This window comes from Musca domestica, unplaced genomic scaffold, assembly GCF_030504385.1.
Source record: "Musca domestica strain aabys unplaced genomic scaffold, Musca_domestica.polishedcontigs.V.1.1 12, whole genome shotgun sequence".
NCBI classification, from domain to species: Eukaryota; Metazoa; Arthropoda; class Insecta; order Diptera; family Muscidae; genus Musca; species Musca domestica.
This window is the reverse complement of record NW_026712155.1, coordinates 5,123,420-5,150,020: the sequence shown is the minus strand read 5'-3', so window position 1 is coordinate 5,150,020 and position 26,601 is coordinate 5,123,420. Positions and strand designations below refer to the sequence as shown.

Here is a 26,601-nt window from a genome sequence, read left to right as displayed (position 1 = left end):
TTATTGCAATCATATATTATCATGCACCCTCTACACATTGTCCCGATAAATGGAAGCGACAATCCTTATTCGCATTATCCTCGTCATCATCACCATTGCTGATGGCTTTGCCAGGCAATGTCCACAAAAAATTGCAACAACAAATAAAGTATACATCTAACCATATTAACTTGATTTCTATACTAAATAAAATTGTATATCCATTCACACATACAGTCTTAAGGACATTCTAGTTTTATGTTTATATAAAGCAAAGAAAAAGAATATATGGGTAAGTGTCCTACTTGAATGCAATGAAGGTCGTGGGTGTTTATTCGAAATAATGCATTGGGATTTTTTGTGATTTTTAAAGAGTTGAATTTTCTTTGTTACTGTAGAAAATTTTGATATAAATGAGCATAAAGTTTCCCTAATGCTGATCATAATGTCTTCTTCTTCTTCTTCTGGTAGTCTGAGAAGATCCAAGTTAGCAACAAATTTTTAGATGGCCAAGTATAATTCTCTTGAAAGTCATATACGTTTTAAGAGATAATGACTTTTGTTATTGAGTTTTTTTAATGAATTTCACCAAAATTCTAAACATTTTCACACATCCTTGATTTAAGTTGTGACCCCTAAATTAGACTAGGAAAATGTTTTTTGATTCCTAAAAATCAATGCTTCTGCCACAACATTGTGTACATAGAATAATTTAAACCTCTTAAACCTTAGTGAATTTCGTTTAAAGCAATTTACATATGCCCAAAGATTTCTCACTTGAGCTACACAAAAATAGTCCTACAGATCAAATAAAGATGTCATGTCACGTCGTATACCCATAGGCTAGGAAACCAATATTTGCTAATTTATCTGTAATTGTTGCAGAGTAGGTATAACTCTATGATCCTGTATTTATCTCCTTTTAAATGTAAATACCAACAAAAGTATTCCTTTGAAGTCAACAGTTTCCTCCCAAATATGTTTCTTTGTGGTACATAGGATACAATCCAATAAGAATAATCTAATAAACGAATCGTTAACTTACACCATTCATCCATAACAACTGGCAAGTAATCTGAAACCTTTGTTGATTTCCTTTGATGTGGTTCAAAGTCCCCTTAATAATGTAATACCACCTACCTAGTAAAGAAAATACGCGTTTTTAGAAATAATTTCTGGAATCGATGTCTTGATAACTCACCTTGATAAACTCACATGTCTTCCCATGATTTCGGGTAACCACTTTCGAACGTTTGAGGGTTGCAAATGAAATATCTTCAAATCTTTGTGGAGAGGGATGCCCACTGTGGAAATGACACTTTAAAGGTTTAACGTATAAACTGGATGAATTATTTTGGCCACTTTCATTTCGTATTCACTATTATTTAAAGAAAACTAAACTATAACCCGATTAACGAAAATTCATTCATTTTATTCAAAATTTCCAATTTGATTAATTGTTAAAAATATGAAAATTGCACAGCAAAAGTTTTCTGACGTCAACTGCATTTTCCGCCAAAAACTACAAACCAACACATGGTTGTATTTCGTGAAGAAGCTTTAAGTTGTCATTAAGGTGACATTAGACTGTATGATTATTTGGGAATTATCCTATTTATTGTCCTATTTCTTTGTACAATATGAGTTATTATTCTGTATGTAGGACATTGGTATAATGTTTTTATATCGAACACTTTCTTTTGCGTTATTCTCTGATGTCATATATTCGAAAACCATTTATAATCGCATTTAAATAGTCTAAATGACCTTTATGTCGGTGTTGCACAAAACAGCTGTCTCGTACGTTACTTCAAGAGCGTTGCCAACAATGACACAAAAATATATATCAACAAAAAGCACTCCACAAAAAAAAAAAAAAACAGATTCTGACGCCTTGAATTTGAAGTCAATTTGTGTTTTTATTTCTGAAGATATAAATAATACATATATTTTATTAAGTAAAACAAAAATAATGATGTTAAGGTTTACAATGATCGGCTCAGTTTCCGCGAAAAGAAAATAAGTATAATTAATAAGTAGTTTCGTTGCGTACAAAGCAAATGCGCCATTTTTCGTGGTCAAGTGAAAAAAATATGTGATCGCTTATGTTGAAAAGGCATCAGAATAAATTTGTCTGTAAGTCTGTAAAAGTAATAAAACGGTGTTATAGTTAACAAAGCTTGGATTATTTCCCGCGTTAAGATAATCAATTTCGCAATGTCATTTCGTTATTTTCAAAGAAAATGCTTGCTCTTTGGTGAAATTTATTGTATTGAGAGAAGTTGAAAGAAAATTGATAAAATCCTGTTATTATAAATTATTTGCAAGAAAAATGCGCCATTTTTGGTGGTTTAGTGAAAAAATAGAATTGATTAAGTTTTAAGTCTTTGTCGTGTGGTTGTCGTTTATAATTGATTGAAATTGGTTATATGAAAAAGCACCAAAAGGAAGTTAATAAAAAGTGATTATAAATTTGCAAAGAAAATGATCCATTTTACGTGGTCAAGTGAATGATATCCAAATATTTTGTTAAGGCATCACAAAGAATTCTATACTCCGTAAAAAGAAAAAAATATGTGTTATAGTTTACAAAGCCTGAAATTGTTTCCACAGGAAGAAAATCCATCTCGCAAAATATTTACGTAGTGTTCAAAAAAATGCTTCCTTTTGGGTGAAATGTGTTTTGTTGAAGAGGCATCAAAAAGTCTAGAATCCTGTAGTTATAAATTTGTGGTCAAGTGAAAAAATAGAAGTGCTTATGTTTTAAAGGCATCACAAGAAAGTTTTTAATTTGTAAATCAAATAATATGTTTTTATAGTTCACGAAGCTAGTTCGCGAATTAATTTCGTTGTGTTCAAAGAAAATGCTTCATTTTTGGTGAAATAGGTCATAAGTTCATCCAAGTTAAAAGAAGATCTATCATGGCATTACAAATTTGCAAGTTTCCCTTATCTATACCAAAGATAGATGTGCCATCAAAAGCCAAGAAGCATTCACTTGAATGTTGGGGTAAGTTTAAAATTATTTACATTGTTAAGATTAGATTATTTAATGGCTATTTTATATAAATAAATATAAAACCCCCATAGGTTTTAAATAAATGGAAATCTTGTAAATCTTGCAATTTAAGGCATATTTTGTAGATAGAAAATATATTTTGTTTCCTGTAGAAGGATTTTCCCATTCTATAGGTATACTGTACATATATAACCACTAACGACAGGCAGAATGCAATTTGAATTTTCTCCTATGGGTTATGCATAGCAATATTTCTATAGGTACGTATAGGTCATCTGCATACAGATACACAGTTAGGTCTTACCATGGTCCAATAAGGAGGTAGATAAGCTTCGTAAAACTTCAGTAAAACAACCCTCAGGCTATGTCCACTTCCTGTCAGAATTATTCAAAATTGTAGGCAACAAGTCGTTTTCATTTATTTGGCATTATTGTTCATTTCTACAGCGAGAAAATGAATGAAATGCCTGGATGTTCTCTCAAAAATATGATCCTAAGTGTTCAATCTTTCAATTCCGTGGCAAATCTGGTTAATATCACTAATGCGCGCCCCGCAATTTAAGTTTCTTCCAATCATTGATTTTGAAAATATTTTGTTTTTATTTTTCAAATCAACAAATACATACACAAAATTGCCAGAAGTCGGGCACACTTAGAAAAAATTGTAATCAGCTGGGAGCTTTACCATGAGTCTTACCACCCAAATTCTTTTTTTTTTTTTTTCATAAAATAATTAAAACATTTGCATTTAAGTATTCAAAAATTGTCGGTCACAATGGTTAAGGCTATAATCTTTTAAATAAATCGGTATAAGAGCTACAGTCTTGGAATTGATTTCAAGTCCGTAAAACAAATACCCCTGAAGAAATGTTTTTGGCCCAAAAGATTTGTGGGTTCACACCAGGCCATGGCTTAATACAAGTATGTAATTTGAAGACAATCAAATTCTTAAATAACATTTTATAAGACTTATAATTATTCAAAAAGTCGGCACTCTGTGAGGGAGGTACTTGATAGAGTGAACCGATATTATTGTCCATTTTCGTACCTGACGTAGAACTGATGCAAACATTAGGATTTACAAAGTTGGAGCAAAATAGGATTATCCTCTCTCTTTCTGTGCAGTAAATTATTTTCTTTGAAAATTTTGTCATTTTGTGTGGGAGGTACCAGAAGGAGTGGATCGACATTGCCCATCTCCGAACTCGATCTTAGTTTGATAATAATATTATGATGTACCAAGTTTGGAACCAATCGGACAATTCCTTCGAGATTTATCGAGCGCACCAGCCAGCCAGACGGACAGATGGACATCGCTAGATCGACTTCAAATGCCCTGAAATGGATTTGATCCAAAGAGAAATAGGGTATTAAATCGTTATTTTGATGAGGCACGTTTTGGCCGTATCGAATGATATATAACTCTTCTAGCCATATGGCTGAGGGTATAAAAAGGAAAGTAAGGTACAAAAGGTAACGTACTTCGAACGTCTTTCCACATTTTTAATCATACATTTCATTTTATCCTTCTCAATGGAAAAATTTGGTTAAAATAATCAAAACAGATTAACCATAGTGTAAGTCATATTACGCCATAATTTTTTGAGATGGTCTTCTACCCTAAAATAATTAATTGCACTCTATTCGCATAGAAAATAATACTATGTACTTATAGACTCCAATGTACGTCAAGATGGACTGTAATATTTAAACAATGAAGTATGCATTTTCTTTTAGGACTAATCCAGATAAACATATCTATTTATGATCATATAATTTTCAGGCTCTTCTGTAAAACAGTGTCGCCTAGGAAAGTTCGGTCAAAATTCATTTAGAATCCTTACAGTACGTTTATATATAAATGGGTTAACCTACTGGATTTGGATTAAAATTGTCATATCCATTATTTATACTTCAAATAAATCCTCTCAAAGTAGGTTAACCTTACAAAAAGTTCTAACGTAAACATAGCATTACGGAAGTGTTTTATTGCTATCTTCTATGAACGTATGCAAAACTTAATACACAACACATGGAACTGAAATGGTATTAATTCGATGACAAATATGGTAATTTGAAATGAGTTTTACTTTGGGGATGGTACAATTCTTGCCTGGTTTTTAATCTTTATTACAATTCGCTAAAGCTTGCTTATTCCGCTTATATTGCAATGTCCCTCTGTTCTGGCACAGAATCCATCAAATATTTTTAAGATGTCTGAAAGAAACTTATAGTGAGTCAGCTTAACTCAATTCAGTAAAGATATGGCTAGTCAACTGCTTGTGATGCCACATTCGATATAAAATTTTCTATTTTCATCATTTCCACGTTCAACACAATACAAAAATCTACTAAAATATGTCTCACAAACCCTGAATTAAACACAATTATAACCTTTAAGTTTCTGTATTCATGGAATAGCACTTTTTTCAAATTTACATTTTTTGTTTTGCAAAAATATCCTCCTTTGATTTGTATACAACAATAAACAGCACCTATACACCAGAGCTCAGCAGCCCATGTCCATCATTCATGCATATTTTAAAATTGTTCCAATCAATTTTGTGTTCACATCTCTTTTAAGCTTTTCACAACGAAAAGGTTTTTATTGATTTATGATCTGGATGTTAAAAAATTATAATTTGAAAAAAATTCAATGGAGGCAGCAAAGAAACTAAAACGTCACATTTATTGAGGCTTCCTTCTGAAAGAGCAACCTGAAAATGGGAAAACAAAAACAACATTATTAATGGATTCACATGTTGGTGAGGGAAAAGCATGCAGTGGGAACTTACCTTCTGTGAGCTTAGCGCGACCACCGGTTGGCTGGCACAAGATGGTAGCACATCCCGCACATACAACAACGCCTTGAGCGTGGCTGAAGACGGTTGTGATTCTGTAGCAGCCGGGGCACTTAACATCCATGAAGTAGGAGTTGGGGTGTTGCACCAAGCGCTTCAGCTTGTGTTTACGCTTCTCTTGAGCGGGCAATGGGTGTAACAAATCTTTGGCTAGCTGCAAAACAATAAATTGACAACATTAGTCACCATCACTTTGGAGACATGATCTCCTGAGGTCCACGCCTTAAAATGTTGGTTTCAACAGAAGAAAAAATTGCAAAACTTTGTTGTCCATGCCCAGAGGATGTGGAAGGAGGTTATGTCTTAAAGTTGTTTATCAGTAGCACTTCTTCGAGTTTATTGTTTCACCGTATGCTCATTTCCACAAAATATTTTTTGTTGGAAAATTTCACAACATTCTGAAACTTTATCCATTAATTATCACTTATCAATTGCATTGGTCGGTCATATTGCAGGTATTTGCTGACATTCATTCACTCATAAAAGAAATGCCATGTGTATGTTATTCCCTCTCTTTTACTCGTCTCACGCACAACCACACAACAGACACAAATTTATTCATTTTTGCCACTTTCCACAACATTTCGCTAGTTTTCCCAAGTTTTTCATGCAACACCAGGACTTGCAAACAATTTGTGCATATTTTCCGAACAGTTTTGCAATTTTTTCGTTTATTTTAAGGCATTTTTCTGAAAATTTTCACCCACCGGCATGTTTATTCTTTCACAGCTAACACGGAAAAGGAAGTAGATTATGGGCGAGCGAAGTTAGATGTGGTTTATATGTATGACAATTTCACCACTAGAAACACTAGTGCCATCTACCAGTGCATAGTATTCAGGGTTGTATTTTCATGGCATAACAGGGTAATCACAAGGAGCGCAAAATATGTACTTGTTTATTTTGCTCTTAAAATTGTTTTTTTGATGAATAATTTAACAAATAACGATTTGTTTTACAAATAATATATTTTTCTTGTTATTTCTGCATATATTTTATACAGTAATTATGTGATTTTTCGTAGTTTCATTACAAAATATTTTTATTTGTGTGTGAGTCGCCCTGTTGCTAAATTTTTGAAATTATAACAGTGTTACCAGATAGCTGCATGGAGTTGTTAATTTCATGACATTTGTTAATTTCTTACCACGGTACGTCGGACCACAGTGTTTAATAAAATGTAATCAAGTTGTATCGAACAATCGATTTCATTCTAGTTGTAGTACTACATAACACACTTACATATGTTGATAGCATTAACAAAACGTTTTATATATTTTTGTTATGATATAACAGCACCGTAATCTCTCTCGAAAAATAACGAAAATTATTGTAACAAAAGAAAAAGTAGATACATTTTCCCCGAACAAAAACATGAAAACACTAAAACGGTCCTATAGACAACATATAAGAACTGTGGTAGATAATTGGTTAAAGATATTTTAAGACATTGGTTCTAGCATGGGAAAATCAGAAAGGTAGTTTAACTTCGAAGGAAGTGGGAAAACTGCAACTCTGTCATTGTTATACCCTCCACCATAGTATGAATGGTATATTAAGTTTGTCATTCCGTTTACAACACCTCGAAATATACATTTTAGACCCTATAAAGTGTATATATATTTTTGATCTATATAAAATTCTATGTCGATTTAGCAATGTCCGTCAATGTAGATTGATAACATTTTAATCAAATGTATATCACGTCTGCAGGACTTTTGGTATTGTAAATGGTTCATGTAGGTCCACGTTTTGGCATAGCCACCCGATACTCGGTATTTTGATGATTTTAGCGACATTATTTAACAGAATTGTTTCAAATTTGGTATTTGGAGTTTGTACTGAATACTGCAGCATATGACAGAAAATTGTCTTTGCAGGTCCATGTCTTCGCATAGCCCCATACCTCCCAAGATTCGGTATTTTGATGATTTTAGCGACATTATTCACTGGAATGGTTTCAAATTTAGAATTTGAAGTTCGTAATGGGTACTACGGTCTAAGTCAGAAAATTATCCCTATATAATAGTAACTACGTATATTTATGATTTTAGCTACATTATTCAACGATTTTTTTTAAATTTCGCCTTTGAATATTGGCTTATGACAAAAGTTGCCTATGCAGGTCCAAGTCGTCGTATAGACTTTTTAACGGATTTAATTTTTTTTTTAAATGCCAAATTCTTTCCAAATGGTGGATGTTATTCAAAGTTCGGCCCGGCCGATCTTACAGCTTTTTTACTTGTTTAAATTATAATTTTAGAGCACACAACAATTGGTAGAGATTACTTTAATAATTTTTCTACCAAGTTTAAAAAAAGAAACAGATGTACACAGTCGTATGCTATCATTGATCGCAAGCAGACGTATATTTTTTTTTCCTCCGTCGCGTAGCACGGTCTACTCTACCAACAAAGCCAGTGTAATCACTGTTATAAAAATCGAACCAATCTAATATTGAAAAACCAATAACAACTATTAGTGGTACATTCAAATGCATTCACTAAAACGAAAGATGGTGTCAGGAAGAGCGCCAAAAGAAAAATATAAAACTAGTGAGAACCGTTTTAACATACTTCAGTCATTTGACAATGACGACGACGGTGATACCTACAGCGAAGGAGAGAGTGAAGTACGAGAGTACAAAATTGTTGTTCCTCCAATTGTTGTGGATGCTGAGCACAAGTTCCTAAGTGTGTACAAATTGATTGGCACATTATATACATATAAGAGAATGTCCATCGGTACTAAAATTATCTCACCTTCAATCACACTCTTTGAGCAAGCAAAAAAGAAACTTATTGACTCAGGGTATACTTTCTACTCTCATGAGTGCAAAGACACCAAGGTATTTAAAATGGTACTCTATGGCCTCCCGCAACTTAATACCAGTGAGATCAAAGACGAATTAAAAAATTCCTACAACATTAATGTTGTCAATATCAAAGAAATTAAAACCGCTCGTTCTTCTGAAAGTGATGCAATTTATATGACTGAGTTCGATCGTTCAGTAAACAGTAAAGCCCAAATCCTCAAAATTAGGAAAGTATGTAAGATCAATATTCACTGGAGAAAACCTCTAAAAGGAAATAAAGGCTATACTCAATGCACAAAGTGTACAATGCATGGTCATGGAGCCAAAAATTGTTTCAGAAAAAATGCATGCATGGCCTGCGGTGGTAATCACGACGTAGCTATATGCCAAATAGACAAAAATCCACAAGGAAGTCCTGCCGCATACAAATGTTTTAATTGCACAAAGAAAAATTTTAAGAACAACAACCATAGAGCCGACGATCCACGATGTCCATGCCGAAAAGAGTACCTGGCAATTCGAGAAAATCTAACGAAAAAATTGTCTGTAAAAAGACGACCTGGTCCTGTTAACTTTGATATAGCCGCAAATGAATTTCCCCAACTTAAAAACTCAATCTATACTCCAAACGACCCTAAAACATTCAATCCGGAAATCTCATATGCCGGATTACTTGAATCATCAGCTCAAAAAAGGTCAACGGCCGAACTTTACAGTATTGACGAACTATTTCAAATTTTTACTCACGCGATATCAGATCTACGTAAATGTAGAACAAAAATGGAACAATTAAATGTTATTATGACTATGCTAAAATATGCAATATAATCATATACAAACAAGTCTTAGAGTAATGCATTGGAACTGTCAAGGCATTACCACCCTCTCGCAGTCTGCAGAGCTTTATACATTTTTAAAAGAAAAATCCATTGACATTCTCCTACTGAACGAAACATTTCTTAAACCAAATCATAACTTAAAATTACCTGGATACAAAGTACACAGAAAAGATAGAAGCTCCCATGGAGGAGGAGTGGCAATCGCCATTAAATCTTCTTTGAAACACAAGATTGATTCATCCTATCCTACAAAACTGATAGAAAATATATGCATCACCGTCGAGTTTCTCAACTCCAAAATCAAATTCATATCTGTATACTGTCCTCGGTACACATCTGACTTTATCTTTGACCTTGATATGATAACATCAGAAACGGTGGATTTCTTCATTTTAGGCGACTTAAATGCACAACACCCCAGTTGGAACTGCACAAAATCCGATCCTGCCGGAAACGCTCTATTTAATCATCAAAATAATAACAATTACTATATATATTACCCACCTTACCCCACCAGATTTCCACAAAATTTGACCCATAGACAAGCCTCAACTATTGATCTTCTGCTTTCAAACTCGACAGTGTCATTCACCGACCTGGAAACATATCCTCATACTTTACGTTCCGATCATGTGCCATTACTTTTTTCCATTAAAGAAGAAATTTCCAATACAGAAACAACTTATCTAGATTTCCATAAAGCCAACTGGAACAATTTTACAACTTTAATAAACTCAAAAATAACGGCTTCCACATTACTCAATAGCAGCATATCTTTATCAAACATTGAAGAATCGATAAACGAATTTACGAATATATTAAAATCCACATGTTTTGAGTCAATATGTACTAAACACAAAAAACATAACAAAAGCAATGTGAACGATCTTTGTAGATACTTGATATCCACAAGAAATAAATATAAACGAAAATTTCAACGTTGTGTAGATCCAGACGTCAAAATAACCATTAATGCCATCATCAAGGAGCTTAATAAACTTATTTCAGTAAATGTAGAAAATGAAAGAAATCTCCAATGGTCTAATTTTTTGTCCACTCTGCCTACTGGCAGCAAAAAATTTTGGCAAATTGCAAAGAAAATCCGAGGTAAAAATATTCCAATGAAAACACTAGTAGCTAATGGTAATGAAATAGTATCCAATGAAGAAAAGGCAAATATAATTGCTGACCAATTCGAAAAAGCTCATTTAATTACCTTAAACTCTTCTAGCTCAATGGAAATCAAGGTTAATAATATTTATAATCTCTTGGAAAAAGACATCACTCCATCACATACAGATGCCAACTCCAGAACATCTTTTGAAGAAATTAAGTATTTTATTTCATGTCTTAAGAACTCAAAAGCACCTGGCATAGATCAAATTTATAATATATTGCTAAAAAATCTACCTCACTCTGCTGTAAATTGCTTATTGAGAATATACAATTTTTGTATAACAAACTCATACTTTCCGAGTGCTTTTAAATTAGCCAAAGTTATTCCGATCCCAAAAAAGGGTAAAGATCAAAGAATTCCTTCTAATTACCGGCCAATAAGCTTATTAAGCTCTTTAGGCAAACTCTTTGAAAAAATTATCTTCCAACGACTTCAAACATTCGTAGAAGAGAATAATCTGATACATAAATATCAATTTGGTTTCAAACCTGAACACTCCACAACACACCAAATTAGAAGAGTAGTCAATTTGATTAAATCAAATAAAAGACGAAGGTATTCAACGGGCGTTATTCTTCTCGATGTAGAAAAGGCGTTCGACTCCATTTGGCATAGAGGCCTTATCTTCAAACTCTATAAAATGAATATTCCATTATATCTAACTAAACTAGTGAAAAGTTTTCTCAAAAATAGAATGTTCACTGTAGATGTCCAAGGAAGTCAATCATCGTTGCGTAATATCCCCGCTGGCGTTCCTCAGGGTTCAATACTTTCTCCAATATTATATTCTCTATTCATCTCTGATTTTAACATTTCCAGAGGAAATGATATAGCTTTTTATGCAGATGACAGTGCTATAATTTGTCATGGAAAAGTGTCCAACGCAATTGTGAACAGGATTCAGAACGCTCTTCTATCAGCTTCCAATTATTTTTCCAAATGGAAAATAAAAATTAACGAAGAGAAATCCCAAGCCATCATATTTCCTTATAATAAGTCTCCTAAAAGAATTCCCTCTAAAAAATTGTGGATACAAGGCAAAGAACTTCAATTTGCGAAATCCGTTAAATATTTAGGCATTATCCTAGATGAAAAATTAAACTTCAAAGAACATTTGGAGGCGACTTGTCTCAAAGCGGTAAGAAGTGGAAGATCCCTATATCCCATTCTGAATAGAAAATCTAAATTAAATTTTAAAAATAAATTACTGTTATATAAAATGTGTATAAGGCCAATCCTAACGTATGGCTGTCAAGTTTGGTATAATTGTGCCAAAACTCATTTAAAAAAGCTGCAAATAATACAAAACAAAAACCTGAAGATAATTTACGACCTGCCAAGGAGATATTCTACATTTGAATTACACTCAAGATCTCACATGAAGATGATAAGTAATTTGGTAAATGATATGACGCTGTCATTTGAAGAAAAATGCAGAAGATCAAAGTATGACCATCTGAGAAGTTTGATTTGATAACACCTAATCTCTACTATACTATTCGTATAGCGGTCATTAGATGTTGTTTTAAAACTTATCAATAACTTTTGTGATAATACATTATAGGTTTTTTACTATCTTTTTCCTATTAAATAGAATTTTTTAAAATGTATTTAGTAATTACCAATATGTTATATTTTGTTGAAATATCTTTAAGATAGAAACCCAAAATATTGTACATAATCCTAACTATACTATGTTCCTATGATAGAATAAATAAATAAAAAAAAAAAAAAAAAAAAAAAAAAACAGATGTACAGCATTGCTTTATTCGAAAATTGTAAAATTTATTTTCCCTTAACGTCAAACGAATGAGTTTTTGTTTCAACTAAATTTGAAGAATTTCATGCTTTTTTCTATTCACGATTCAGTCGAAGTTTCGATTTTTGACAGCCAGGTGCCCTTATGAATATCGATATGATGAAGGAACTTAAAAACTCCAATGTAAACATAGCATAGAACACATAGTAAACAATAAGACAGGTTGTTCGACTTCAAAATAACTGGGAAAATGCAACTATAGGCTGGAGTCCTATTGTGTCAAGTAGTCACTTAAGTATTCAACAGTTGATTTTAGTTTTTTTTCAACTGAATTTGAAATAATTTTGAGAATTTCTTTTTTATTTAAAATAATGTGCAGTAATATACAATCTGAGTGTATGTTTTGACAGAATAGGTGCATCAAAAGAAAAAAATTGTACTTAGGAGGTAGTTTGGTTCTGCCTTCTATTTATGTGCTATGAAATCTTTTGCAAATATATGATATACAATTGTATCAAAAGTTTTCATTGACAAAAATAAAAAAGGAAAGATCCTAGTGTAAAGAGACAAGTATTGCTTATAAATTAATGATGGCTTCTTTAAGCCATAGACTCAAAGTATGACGTGAAGTAATAAATCTTTGAATAAAAAAAAGATGATTCTACCCACAATATCAGGTTCTTTAAGATTTTTGTCGTGTATTTATATATGCATATGTAGTTACTGTTTCACAATGTCATAATAAATAAATGCGAAAAAAATGCAATCATTACTTGAGGGTTTGTCAAATTTTTAATATATGTTCTACTACAAAGAATAGAATTGTTGAATTTCATCCGATTCTGTTTGTATAATGTCATATTCAAACGTAAAAAGTAGCAGATGTCTCGTAATGAGTGTAGCACCCGTGTGTGTCTTTATTACGTTCATGTGCTCTATCATGATATATTTTATGTAAAATACATGAAAAATAAGTGTTACAAATTGTGTGAACTTCCCATGAAAGAAGTATTTAATAAGTGCAATAACTTCTGCCCAGAGCTGCCGTTTTATTGTTTGCTTTTTTCAAAATTCCAACAATAATAAACTTGTATGTAAACGTGATTTGATGCATCTCATAAAGGGTTGGAGTGTAAACAATGCATAACACAGCCATTAAAAAACACAACACGTCCACCACTAATTCAACTCTGAATGAGTTGGCAACACTAATACGCTTAAGTATTACCAAATCAAAAAAATTCTACTTCATTTCAAATTGAAAAACGGCCTGTCCAGAAATCTTCCTTTTTCACGTTGGCCTTTGGAAGAAACACAAGTGAAATACTTTGAACAAGTAAGATCTTATCCATTTTCTCATGTATACAAAAGTATTATATTTCCTTTCATAGTCTAAGAAATGTATTCCCTTAATGGTTGCCCTGAAAAAGATGCATTGCAAATAAATATGGAAATTATTTCGAAGGAGTTAAATGATTTGGTGGTTACGCATGAGAAAGATTGCGGCACAGTGGTTGCGGAAAATATGCAGCACTCAGGATACCAGAATGTTATTTGCAGTATTCCTCCCAAATTTGCTGGGACGCAATGTGTTAACAATAGCCAACAAATTCCATATATGTTTGCCACTCAGTATCATCTAAATGCTAATTCGCTTGGAGATACCTATATGAATCATTGTTCTACATCATATGAGTCACATCCACTTCCACAGGGAAATGCAAACAACATTACTGCATCAAATGCCCCATGTTTCTCTACTTCTGGTTATTCTGGACCAGCACTTAATAGTGCTTATACAACACCTGTTGGTTATGCTCCTATGCAGCCTTATCGGAGACAGCAAATGAATGCTGACAAAATCAACTCTCCTCCCCTATTATCTATAGCCGCTACAGACAATCTTAATGGCCCGCACAGTGCATCTGGAGGTTCATATAAAAAGTTCGTTAAACCAAATACCAGATTCAACATGATGTCAAAAAATCATGATTATGATTATAAAAACATTGTTGTGGATCTCTCGGCATTGGGTATTAGAAAGGATGGGTAAGTCAAATACATATTTTTCCAAAATATGCCACATGTTTCAATTTTTCTCTTTCAGAAAAGAGCCAAATTTGGTGCTGCGTCTGTTTGGCCTCTTTCGTGACTTGCACATTGCCATTGGCGAACAACCACCAATAATCGAACCCCCTACATCAAATGAAAGTGTTTATGTGCCAACATTTGCCCCATTACCCAAAATTGTTTTACCTTGCACCATGAGTGTCCAGTGTCAGGTGAAATATGCCACAACCCAGGTAGCTACTTTTCTGTGTGCCATGAAACGTTTGATGGCTGTGAATATCGTTTACGATCATAATTTGAATGCCGAATGTGAATTGTATATAATTAAGCTGCGTCAAATGTTGGCCCAGTTTGAAATGTACAAATTCGTTGAATTGAAACACAAACGTGGACAGTTCATCAATGAGAGTGTAAGAGGTAAGTAGAATTAGAAAAATTGTATATGAAAAGAGTATTTAAAATTTTCTTAAATTTAATGAATGAAGGTTAAGAACATATGTTCTTGTAGTAGAGGTTAATTTTTTGTTACCAGATCTGTAGTAGAGGTCGAAATCTACGCATATAACCAAAGACGAAAGATACCTTTGCCCTAAAAGAATTAAATTAACACGATATTCAACTTTCGACTTCGTCATTAGACAAAGACAATGATCTTGCCCACCGGTTGGTATAGCTCGAAACCTTGTTTGTGGCTAATATTAAATGAATTTCTAAAAGTGGAGTTGAGTATTGACGAAATTGTTCATTCGATTTGTCATTTTTGTCCCACACAGCCCTAATATGCCATCCGTAACAACGATATTCGAGGAAATATATCAAATAAACCGCAGAAATACCTTTGGAAAGTTTTTTTTCGAGATCGCTTCAGATTTGAATGTAGCTCCCATACATATCTTCGCCCGATTTGTCTTTTATTGTGTCCCAAACGTGTAATATTAGCCCAAATGGGATAGAATTTGGCACTTGCAACCAAATTGAGCATAGAAACAAGTACTTCAAATTTGGTGAAGATCGGTTCTGATATAGATATAGCTTCCTTCGATTTGTATTTTTGTTCAGATTTGGATTTAGCTCCCATATGTTTTTATCCGATTTCAAGTAATTGTGTACCAACCAAATGGGTAATATAATACCGAATTAAAAAGGCACAAATGCCTTGTCAAATTTAGTAGAAATCGATTCAGAGGGAGGATATTTGTCTTATATATTAAAGTAATGGTTGTAGTTATGACCTTAAAGATACTTTATCAAAACTTCTTAAGAGACAAAAACAATTTAAACCCCTACTCAAACCTCCTAATTTGTTCTTGGATATGTTGAGACAAATTTCAAATTTTGTTTGGCTTGTGTCGTTTTCGTTCTGGTTGGGTTTTACAATAGGTGATTGGACAGCCATGTTCTGACAGAATCTCTCTCCGATGCTAATGCTCAGTGCGTGATAATTTATTGAAGATTTTTATATACCCTCCACCATAGTATGGAGGGTATATTAAGTTTGTAGGTTGATAAAGTTTCACTCATATGTATATTAAATCTGCAGGACTTTTGATATTGAAAATTGACCATTTAGGTGCACGTTTTGGTATAGACCCCCCCCCCCCCATATAACGAAACCTTCCGATGTTTCGTATTTTGATGACTTTAGCAACATTATTCCCCGATTTTTTCTTTAAGTTTAAGTAACCTATGCAGGTACATGTCGTCGTATAGACCTTAATATTACATTCGATATTTTTAAGATTTTAACAGAATTTTTAACGGATTTTGTTGTTTTTGAGAACTGCCAAATTCGTTTCAAATAGTGGAGGGTATTCAAAGTTCGGCCCGGCCGAACTTACAGCTTTTTTACTTGTTTTTTTTTTTTTAATACGTTTCTTATTCGATGGATATATCCTTTTACCAACTCAATTCTAAAATTTAAAAAATGCGATTTTTTCGCTACTGGTTATAGGAGGATTGGTGGCTATTTCCCTGCCTTACCCCCTGGTAAACATTACCATCTTTCTTCACTAATAAATAAACGTTGTTTTATAAAAACAACGAAAATGGGATTAAGTCCGATTATTTTGCAACAGTTACATTTTTTATAATTTATATTTATTAAAAAATTACTAATTGGGAAAAAATGCGTTCTTAGTGCATGCTGAACATTTGGAAAAAATCATGGAGCAAATGAACCATCAAATACGTGAAGTAAATCTACGCGTTATTGCAGCCGATTGGTTTATTGCCAAGAAATATGGACGTACCATGGGAGTTACTCCCAAAGCTGCAACAAAACCTGCTGATCTGCCTTATACAACTGATAATGGGGTCATTAATGAAATATTACAATTCTGTGCCCCAACCGCCAATGCCAAAGAAACAGGTGACGGTTTAGATAAAACAGCAAACGGTGTGACCCAAATAAACTCGGCTAATGCAGAGTTGCCCAGAGCAGCTGCCGTAGACAAGCATGCTGCTACTACTGCTGTTGGTGCCACATGTTTAACTAAATTTAATGGCCATCCAGCCCATAATCGCCAACCGGTTTTTTATATTGGTTAAAGGCCATCAATCAATCTGTGATGATTGCGTGAAAAAATGCTTTATTACACAAATTTATATATATTAATTTTTAATTATTTTCAAAAACAAAATATTAGCTTGTAGTTTTGTTTTATATACCTATTTTAAGTATTTTCTTTTGAAATATTAGTTTGTAGTTCCATTCCATTTTTAGATTTTTTTTCTGTAAGACAATACAAAGGGGAATACAAAGGTAACACCATTCCAAATTAGTTTTTAAAATTGTCGAATTTCTCAATTAAAATTTTAAAAATTACATTTGGAACTGCGTTTTTCCTTTGCATTCACTTTGGTATTGTCATACAAAAAAGGCCATTAAACAATTTTTTAATTATTTGTTTAGGTTTAAGTTTTTATTATTTAAAATTGTAAATATTTTTGTTCATAGTTCATTTATTGTTTTCAATTGTTTGTTCATATTTTTTTACATTATTTATACAACATTAAAATTATTTCAAAGTTTTTTCGTAATTATTTTTCTTACAAACGTTTTGTAATTATTTTAGTGGATAATTTTTTAATCCACTTTATTTATATTCCCCGTTTTTTGTATTGTTGCATTTGTTTGATTTTTAATGGATTATTTGATTTATTTTCCCCTTTTATTGTAATTATTTATGTCTTCTTGTAATTGTAGTCTTTGTTTTACAATTTTCCCCAAATTCCATGCACTTATACTTAATTTGAGGTCGTATCTTTAGGTTTTTTATACAAATCTTTAAATATCTATAATATTATAACAAACATAATTTAACGAAAATCCTCTTTCGAAACTCATACTTTCAGTTTTATTAATATTTTTAGAAGTCCTATATTTGAATGCGTTATGAGATCTTTTGATCTTTAAATGGGATTTATTTAATACTCTTTCTGAAGCAATATGATATACATATTTTGAAATCCCCTACATTTCTGGATTAAAACTGAATTTTTTATATAAAATTTTGAATAATAATTTTTTTCTTACAAATCCATTGGCTTTCATAAAATTTATTAAAAATGTCTTTGGATCTTTAATACTTCAAGATGATATATTCAACCCCTAAATAAGTGGATTCCTGAGGTTTTGTTATTTCAATGTTTAAGACAACCGTCCATAATATTCAGTTAAAGTAACCTGAATAGTCTCTCTGTTGAAGCAACCTCCTGAACAATCTCCTGTTTTTTTAATTTGTCAGAAATCTTTAGGGCTACAATAATAGGTCCTTTTAACATAAAACATTTCCAAGTTTCCAATATTGATTTTTAATTTTTGTTTTCATAAAATTTGTTAAAAATATCTTCGAATTTAGATTTTTCAACATGATACATTTAACCCCTAAATGAGTAGATTAAACCGTCCCTAACACTCTATGTTCTCCTGAATAAACTCCTTTTTTAATTTGTTACAAATTCCCGAGTTTAGAGCCTTGAGCACCCAAATTTTCCTAGCACCCCAGTTGTCTTTGATTTCCTGTTTCACAAAATTTGTTAAAAATATTTTTGAGTCTTAATCTTAATCTAAATATTCTTATCTTTACACATATTTTTTGATGCAAAGTTTAGTATTATTTTAACACATATAACACTTATACAATGAATTATTTATTTTTGTTTTGCAATGAAAACTATTTTTTAATTCCCTCAAGAATTATTTTAATTACAATAATAACAAAAACATATTCTAGTCTTTTGAATTGTTTGCTTTTAACGATATCCATTTTTACTGTTCAATGAATTTCTTTATATTTTCAAAAATAAAATTGTATTCAAATCATGTTTTGTTTTAATTTATTCACACTTTCATAGGGTTTATCAATAATACAGGGTGAGATAAAAAACTGCAACAAAGTCAAACTCCATAATATTTACTTTTTTTTAATTTGATTGTGGGAAATAGCATCAAATTTTGGAATAAGTTTAGATTTGTTTGAATTGGTCTCCTTTGGCATGAATTATGGCCTTCAAACCGCCAATGAATCCGTCACACCGTTCCCGAAAGATGCTCTGCGGTATTTTGGCCCATTCCCGGCGAAGTGCTTGCTTGAGGTGATCGACACTTTGGTATTTTTTAGTGCAAACCCAAAATACTCCAGACACAATAGTCCAACGGATTGGTATCCCGAGGTTTTGGTGGCCGCTGGGAATGAGGCGAGGAAACTCATTTTGTAACCATTCTTGGGTGGCGCGTGCTGAGTGCGATGGTGCTGAGTCCTGTTGGAATGTCCAAGGTCTGCGGCCAAAATGTTTGCGTGCCCAAGGTTTTAATACACCCTCCAGAAAATTTTCGCGATAATATTCTGCATTTATTCTGATGCCACGGTCGATCAACGATAGCCACCTGTGGTTTTCCAGCCAAATAGAAAGAAATCACACTAGCACGCTTGAATTCCATCACAAATAACTTTTTTCTGGAAAAGTCTCATCAAAATGTTTTTGTACACTTGTAAACAATATACAGAGCTATCACTGGAATAATTTTAACAGCTGTCGGACGAGGGGCTTAGCAGTCTGAAATTGCTTGAAGTTTTTTCTTGAAATTCTTGAAAAAAATTTAAAATTTTACTCGAATGTGTATTATTCTACAGGACTTTTGGTATTGAAAATGGGCCATGTAGGTCCACGTATTGGTATAGCCCCCATATATTCTATATTCGGTATTTCGATGATTTTGGCTACATTATTCACCGATTTTTTTTCAAGTTTCGCATTTGAATATAGTAATGGCCTATGACGAAAGTTGCCTATGTAGGTCCACGTCGTCGTAGAGACCTTAATACAAAAAAAAGGGCTACAGCCAGTAAGTGCGTCTCCAGTAAATTTGTTGTGATAATAATTGTGGTTATATATGCCTTGGCATTAAATATTGAATTTCAGAATCTTGACATGAATGATTCCACTTACTTTGTTTAATACCTTAAAAGAAATTAACACACAATAACAATATTTTTATAAAATTTATTTTTCATAAATTCATTGGAAATATTCAGCATAAGGTTGGTGTGCAAAGAATTTACCAATATATGACTTAAAAACCAAACCCAGAGCTTTGCTGAGACCCGGCTGAATTTCATGGAATATCTCACTCCAATTGGCATTTAAGAAATCATTTGTTGACGTCTGCAGTGATGCATCACCATCGAATAAGTGGTCAAAGAAAAAGTGTACATTGTCGGGCTCAAATTGCAGCTTGACATGCTCCAAGGCGGCGTAGATTTTTCCATCCTTTTCGACTTTTTTGAAATCCCATGAAAAGTCGAATTTTATATTTTCTTGCAAAAATTAAATATGAATTATGGAAATTAAAAAAAAAAAATGTGACCTGTTGACGATACCAAAACGAATGAATGAGAATGAAAAGCACGAAACTCGCGTCGCAGTGGCCGAAAGATGGTTCGTGAGCTGAACATATCGCAATATACCATTCGGCAAATATTGAAAAATTAGCTCGGGCTCGTGGTAAAGCCATTGAAATTCCAAAAAATGCAAGAACTTACACCGCAACAGAAAGAAAATAGACTTAAAAGAGCTACAGAGTGGTGAACTGCCGAATTTGATTTTCTCCGAGGAGAAAACATTCATCAAATATCAGCAGTTTGTAAACAAACAAAATGATCGTGTTTACTTGCCAAAGAGGTCAGGTCAAATATCGAAGTGTCGATCAGAACAAAACCACTTTTGACGCCAATTTGATTCTTGCAGGTTCTGGAACAAGTCATATGTTTCTCACAACAAACTTTGTAGGCACATGGGCTCACCTTATATAGGCCTTGTTTAATTTGAATGAAAATTTGGAATGGTACTTTTCGTTTGCATTTCGTATCGCCATCGAGAAACTGGCCTATACTTACTGCATTTAATTTCACAATTTCCATCGCCCTTAATCGGCAACACCAGTACATTGCCATCAAGCATATATTTGCCCTTGATTGTTAAGGAGTCCAGGGAGCCCGCTATAACATTGCGACCACTTAAGTCTTCCTTTAAGCCTCTAAAAACAAAAACATTTTTAACATTTCTCTTATCTTTTAGACGATGGACGGACTAACTGGAACTTTTCTAATTTGATGTCCTTGAAACCTTCTACAATTACATCCTTCAGTTTGATATCCACATTCACAGGACTTGCGGGATTTCTGGCTACATTTAAGGTTTTCAGCGAAAATGGATCGATTGGCAGCAAATTGACATCTGCAACACCATTGATGTGATTCTTTAGAATATCAGCTGCGCCTTTTATGAGGCAGGGCTCATCGCCGTATTTGCATTTGGGAAAGTTGGATGCTAAAATAAAAACAAAAATGTGTGATTATATAGTAATAGTAAATAATATTGTTAAACAATAATAATAAATAATAATAGTTATAGTTATAATGGTTAAAATAATTATAAGGCTGATAATAATAGAGAAGTCGATTCACTTACGATATCCTCCATAGGCAATTTGTAGAATAAGAAACGTTATAAAAATGCAAAATTTCATTGTCAACCGAATTTTTGGCCGTTCCACCTGCTGCTCCAACTGTTTGTAGTGCACTTCTAAATATTTTTCTTTTGTCTGCCAAATTTATATGTCTACTATAAAATATTGGATGTTTTTTTATTTTAATTGAGGACAAGATTCTGACAAGTTTGAATTTCTAATTGGGAAACTGGTTTTTTAATATTTTCGTTTTGGTTAAAACTGCGATTATAAGATTAGGTGCAGTTCTATAAGTGTTGCTTTGTTTCTTTTTTTTTAACGATAGGCGATGCAATGTAATTAATTGATTTGAGACCGGTACCGTACGAAATGTAATCGTAAATCATTGGAGATATATCCGTAATCAGAGACTTTTAGAGGAAGAAATCAGATTTTGGGCGAGGTATAATTTTTTTGTTCATTGGCTTTATGGATAATGTGATTAATTGATTAGAGAAGAAATGAATATTTTTATTGCCTCCACCATAGTATGGAGGGTTTATTAAGTTCGTCATTCCGTTTGTAGCACACATATATATACAGGGAGCGATAAAAAATCTGCCACAAAGTCAAACCCCATTAATTTTATTTTTTTTTTTAATTTTATTGAATGAAAGCAAAAAATGTCGGAAATATCATCAAATTTTAGAATAAGTTTAGATTTGTTCGAATTGCTCACCTTTGGCACGAATTATGACCTGCAAACGGCCAATGAAACCGTTACACGCTGCCCGAATGTTGCTCTGCGGTATTTTGACCCATTCCCGGCGGAAAGCCTGCTAGAGGTAATCGACACTTTGGTATTTTTTAGTACCAACCTTGCTTTCCAAAATACTCCAGACCCAATAGTCCAACGGATTGGTATCCGGAGATTTTGGTGGCCATTTTGTATCCATTCATGGGTGTCGCGGGCTGAGTGCGATGGTGCTGAGTCCTGTTGGAATGTTCAAGGTCACCGACTAAAATGTTTGCGTGTCCAAGGCTTTAATACACCCTCCAGAATATTTTCGCGATAATATTCGGCATTTATTCTGATGCCACGTTCGATTAATACGAGCGGAGAGCGACCATCGGCTGTTATGGCTGCCCACACCATTACCATGGCCGGCGATTGAGTTCTGAGTTCTGTTCATCTCACCCTGAATATTCTTGATCAGCATAAAATTCTATGTCGATTTAGCGATGTCCGTCCGTCCGTCTGTCCGTCTATACGTCTGTAGCTTCTGAACGAAATGTAGTATGTTCATAAAATTTTACTCAAATGTATATTATGTCTGCAGGACGTTTGGTATTGAAAATGGGACATGTAGGTCCACGTCTTCGTATAACCCCCATATAACGGTACCTCTCGATATTCGGCACTTTGATGATTTTAGCGGCATTATTCACCGGAATTGTTTCAAATTTTGTATTTGAAGTTCGTAATGGATACTACAGCCTATGACAGAAAATTGTCTGTGCAGTTCCACGTCTACGTATAGGCCCCATATAACGGTACCTCCTGATCTTCGGTATTTTGATAATTTTAGCGACATTTTTCACCGGAATTGTTTCAAACTTGGTATTTAAAGTTCGTAATGGATACTTCAGCCTATGACAGAAAATTGTCTGTGCAGGTTCACGTCTTCGTATAGCCACCATATAATGGTACCTCCCAATATACGGTATTTTGATGATTTTACAGACATTTTTCAACGGAATTGTTTCGAATATGGTATTTGAAGTTCGTAATGGATACTACAGCCTATGACAGAAAATTGTCTGTGCAGTTCCACGTCCACGTATAGGCCCCATATAACGGTACCTCCTGATATTCGGTATTTTGATAACTTTTCCTACATTATTCACCGGAATTGTTTCAAATTTGGTATTTAAAGTTCGTAATGGATATTACAGCCTATGACAGAAAATTTTCCGTGCAAGTCCACGCCTTCGTATAGCGCCCATAAAACGGCCCCTCCCAATATTCGGTATTTTGATGATTTTAGCTACATTATTCACCGGAATTCTTTCAAATTTGGTATATGAAGTTTGTAATAGATACTACAGTCTATGACAGAAAATTGTTTGTGCAGGTCCACGCCTTCGTATAGCCCCTATATAACGCCACCTCCCAATATTCGGTATTTTGATAATTTTAGAGACATTATTCACCGGAATTGTTTCAAATTTTGTATTTGAAGTTCGTAATGGATACTACAGCCTATGACAGAAAATTGTCTGTACAGGTCCACGTTTTCGTATAGCCCCCATATAATGGTACCTCCCAAAATACGGTATTTTGATGATTTTACAGACATTTTTCAACGGAATTGTTTCGAATATGGTATTTGAAGTTCGTAATGGATATTACAGCCTATGACAGAAAATTGCCTGTGCAGGTCCACGTCTTCGTATAGCCCTCATATAACGGTACCTCCCGATATTCGGTATTTTGATGATTTTGCCTATATTATTCAACGATTTTTTTCAAGTTTCGCATTTGAATATTGTAATGGCTTATGACAAAATTTGCCTATGCAGGTCTATATCGTCGTATAGACCCTTATACAACGTCTATATTCGGTATTTTTAAAATTTTAACAGAATTTTTAACGGATTTTATTTTTATTAATTGCCAAATTCTCTCCAAATGGTGGAGGGTATTCAAAATTCGGTCCGGTCGAACTTACTGCTTTTTTACTTGTTTATATTATAAAATAATAGCTAAGCAGAGCTTGACGCAAAAGGTCCATGAACTTGGCCATAATTAAATTTTGTTTTGCCATTCGTTTTCGAATTGAATTCATTATCTAGCTTAGGATTGCACTTGAAATGAAACAAATGAAAAAATCCGCACATTTTGTATTGAGTCGATTTTTGTCACTTTATTGGAAATATTCAGCATAGGGTTGGTGTTCAAAGAATTTGGCAATATAAGCCTTGGCCACCAAACTAATGGCTTTTGTGAGACCTGGTTGGATTTCATGGAATATCTCACTCCAATTGGCATTTAAAAAGTCATTTGTAGTCGTCTGCAAGGAGGCATCACCATCGAATAGATGGTCGAAGAAAAAGTGCACATGATCGGGTTCAAATTGCAGCTTGACATGCTCCAAGGCGGCATAGATTTTTCCATCTTTTTCCACTTTTTTGAAGTCCCAAGAAAAGTCGAATTTAACATTTTCTGTTAAAAAATAATGTTTTAAAAATGTAAATATTAATAATTTGTGAAATTCTATTTAAGCCATTACTTACTGCACTTGATTTCACAATCTCCATTGCCCTTAATCGGTAATACCAATACATTGCCATCGAGTGTATATTTGCCTTTAATTGTCAACGAGGGAATTACACCAGCTATGGCATTACGGCCACTCATATCCTCCTTTAAACCTCTGCAAATAAAAAAATAAGAAGAATTACCTCGCCTCATCTCCTATCTATCTCCTACGCTGTGGGTCTACACTTACTGGAATTTATCAATTTTTACCGCTTTGAAACCCTCCACAATAACATCCTTTAATTTAATATCGACATTAACCGGACTTGAGGGATTCCTCTCCACATTTAATTTTTTAACCGGGAATGGCTCAATTGGTAGCAAACTAACATCTGGCAAGCCGGCAAAGTGATGCTGCAGAATGTCAGCAGCGCCTTTCAGCAAACAGGATTCATCGCCATGTTTACATTTGGGAAAGTTGGGTGCTTAAATAAAATTAAATTATTAATTAATTATAAAAAAATAAAAGAAAGTCAATTACTTACGATACGATCCACAGGCAACTTGCAGTATTAGAAACGAAATAAAAATACAAAATTTCATGGTCAATGAATTTAGCTTAGCAGACGTTCGTTCTACCACCAACAGCTTCAACTGTTCGAAATGAACTTCTAAAATGTTTACAAATACCGGCCAAATTTATATGCCTAATTTTTATTATTAAATGTTTTTTGTTTTATTCTCAACAAGAGGAATATTATTTTTATTTTTAAAGAAACCGGTTTTAATACATTTTGCATCTTTTTGTACTTTTTGTTTAGATGTAATCCATATTTTTTTAAATGCATTGATCTAAGTGATCATTTCACTTTTTTTACGATCCAAAATGTAATTAATTGAATTGAGAAATGTATATCTGTGTCCAGAGGCTAATTTTTTGACAGTTAAAAATAAATTCTAAATGTATTTATTTAAATATTTTTTGGACGTGTTTTCGTATTATTGGGAATGTATATTAGCAATTTTTTTAATGATCAGAATAAATAAATAATCAGTAATATCTGATTCAATCAATACATTGACTCATATAAGTATCGATATTGCGAAACTTTGTCTTTTTTTAAAAATATTTTTTTTACTTTCCCAGGACTTTGATAAATTATTTTTAAGCTAAAAAATATTCAATCCAATGCATCAACATTCAATTAGTTTGATTTATTATTCTTTCGAACATCATCTATTGATTAGTTTATTTGAGAATGGTCAAAAAACGTAGCCCGTTCAGAAATGATTCTAGGTCTAATGAACATTTTTTTCTTTTTTTTTTTAATTATAACAAGTTTTGAATTTTAAAATAAGTCATATAAGTCATGGGATTAACAACCGGAAAAAAATTAACAATTCCATTAAAATGGGCAAAATTATCAAAAAATTGCTCTTTTGCCAGAGAATTGCAGCATCTTTCTTTCATACATGGCAAAGTGGTTGAAAATTCTGTAACTTTTGAAAAAATGTTTCATTATTTCAATCTTTATATTTCATTGGCAACACCATTCTCAGATGTTTTATAAAATACTTTAGTTGAAATTCGAGAATTCGAAATATTTTGTAATTCGAAATATTTTGATTGTAATTCGAGGTTACAATTGGAAATTCGCCTTTTTCCGTTTGAAATTCGAAATAAAAAAACACAATTAAAAAGGCTGTAAGTTCAGCCGGGCCGATCTTTGAATACTCTCCTCCAGTTGGAACGATTTTGAATTTTCAAAAAAATAAAAGACGTGGATCTGCACAGACAATTTTCTGTGATAGACCTATTACGAACTTCAAATACCAAATTTGAAACATTTCCAGTGAATAATGGCGCTAAA

The 26,601-nt window shown here is 33.1% G+C and overlaps 4 protein-coding genes across 4 annotated transcripts in view; 1 reads left to right on the top strand and 3 right to left on the bottom strand.

Moving 5' to 3' along the window:
- Window positions 1-1,206, bottom strand: part of LOC131807216 (uncharacterized) — a 46,052-nt gene extending 44,846 nt beyond the window's left edge. The window contains exon 1 of the mRNA XM_059132299.1: window positions 1,181-1,206. Coding sequence (XP_058988282.1) covers window positions 1,181-1,206 — 26 coding nt within the window. The remainder of the gene's footprint in view (window positions 1-1,180) is intronic.
- Window positions 1,207-5,558: 4,352 nt separating this feature from the next.
- On the bottom strand, window positions 5,559-6,713 carry LOC101887812 (small ribosomal subunit protein eS27). The gene is made up of 3 exons (XM_005188159.4): window positions 6,567-6,713; window positions 5,794-6,013; window positions 5,559-5,715 (listed from the first exon to the last, which is right to left on the bottom strand). The coding sequence occupies exons 1-3, from the start codon at window positions 6,570-6,572 to the stop codon at window positions 5,687-5,689; spliced, it is 255 nt and encodes an 84-aa protein (XP_005188216.1). The 5' UTR covers window positions 6,573-6,713; the 3' UTR covers window positions 5,559-5,686.
- Window positions 6,714-13,701: 6,988 nt separating this feature from the next.
- LOC109613519 (uncharacterized) lies at window positions 13,702-17,392 on the top strand. Its single transcript, XM_020038435.2, has 4 exons — window positions 13,702-13,785; window positions 13,841-14,498; window positions 14,557-14,936; window positions 16,657-17,392. Exons 2-4 carry the CDS (start codon window positions 13,849-13,851, stop codon window positions 17,064-17,066), a joined length of 1,440 nt encoding a protein of 479 aa, XP_019893994.1. The 5' UTR covers window positions 13,702-13,785; window positions 13,841-13,848; the 3' UTR covers window positions 17,067-17,392.
- Window positions 17,393-20,010: 2,618 nt separating this feature from the next.
- On the bottom strand, window positions 20,011-25,435 carry LOC101887975 (uncharacterized). Its single transcript, XM_020038425.2, has 8 exons — window positions 25,276-25,435; window positions 24,981-25,215; window positions 24,766-24,905; window positions 24,398-24,694; window positions 21,492-21,632; window positions 21,116-21,350; window positions 20,918-21,057; window positions 20,011-20,338 (listed from the first exon to the last, which is right to left on the bottom strand). Exons 1-8 carry the CDS (start codon window positions 25,331-25,333, stop codon window positions 20,040-20,042), a joined length of 1,545 nt encoding a protein of 514 aa, XP_019893984.1. The 5' UTR covers window positions 25,334-25,435; the 3' UTR covers window positions 20,011-20,039.
- Window positions 25,436-26,601: the final 1,166 nt, after the last annotated feature.

Coding starts and splice junctions, on each gene's coding strand:
- LOC101887812 (XM_005188159.4), bottom strand. Junction 5,716..5,793: donor TCGCGCTAAGCTCACAGAAG/GTAAGTTCCCAC, acceptor TCCCATTTTCAG/GTTGCTCTTTCAGAAGGAAG.
- LOC109613519 (XM_020038435.2), top strand. CDS start 13,849: ATGTATTCCCTTAATGGTTGCCCTGAAAAAGATGCATTGCAAATAAAT. Junction 14,499..14,556: donor TTGGGTATTAGAAAGGATGG/GTAAGTCAAATA, acceptor TTTCTCTTTCAG/AAAAGAGCCAAATTTGGTGC. Junction 14,937..16,656: donor CATCAATGAGAGTGTAAGAG/GTAAGTAGAATT, acceptor ATGCGTTCTTAG/TGCATGCTGAACATTTGGAA.
- LOC101887975 (XM_020038425.2), bottom strand. CDS start 25,333: ATGAAATTTTGTATTTTTATTTCGTTTCTAATACTGCAAGTTGCCTGT. Junction 21,351..21,491: donor AATTGCCTATGGAGGATATC/GTAAGTGAATCG, acceptor TTTTTATTTTAG/CATCCAACTTTCCCAAATGC. Junction 20,339..20,917: donor AAATTGTGAAATTAAATGCA/GTAAGTATAGGC, acceptor AATTTTTGCAAG/AAAATATAAAATTCGACTTT.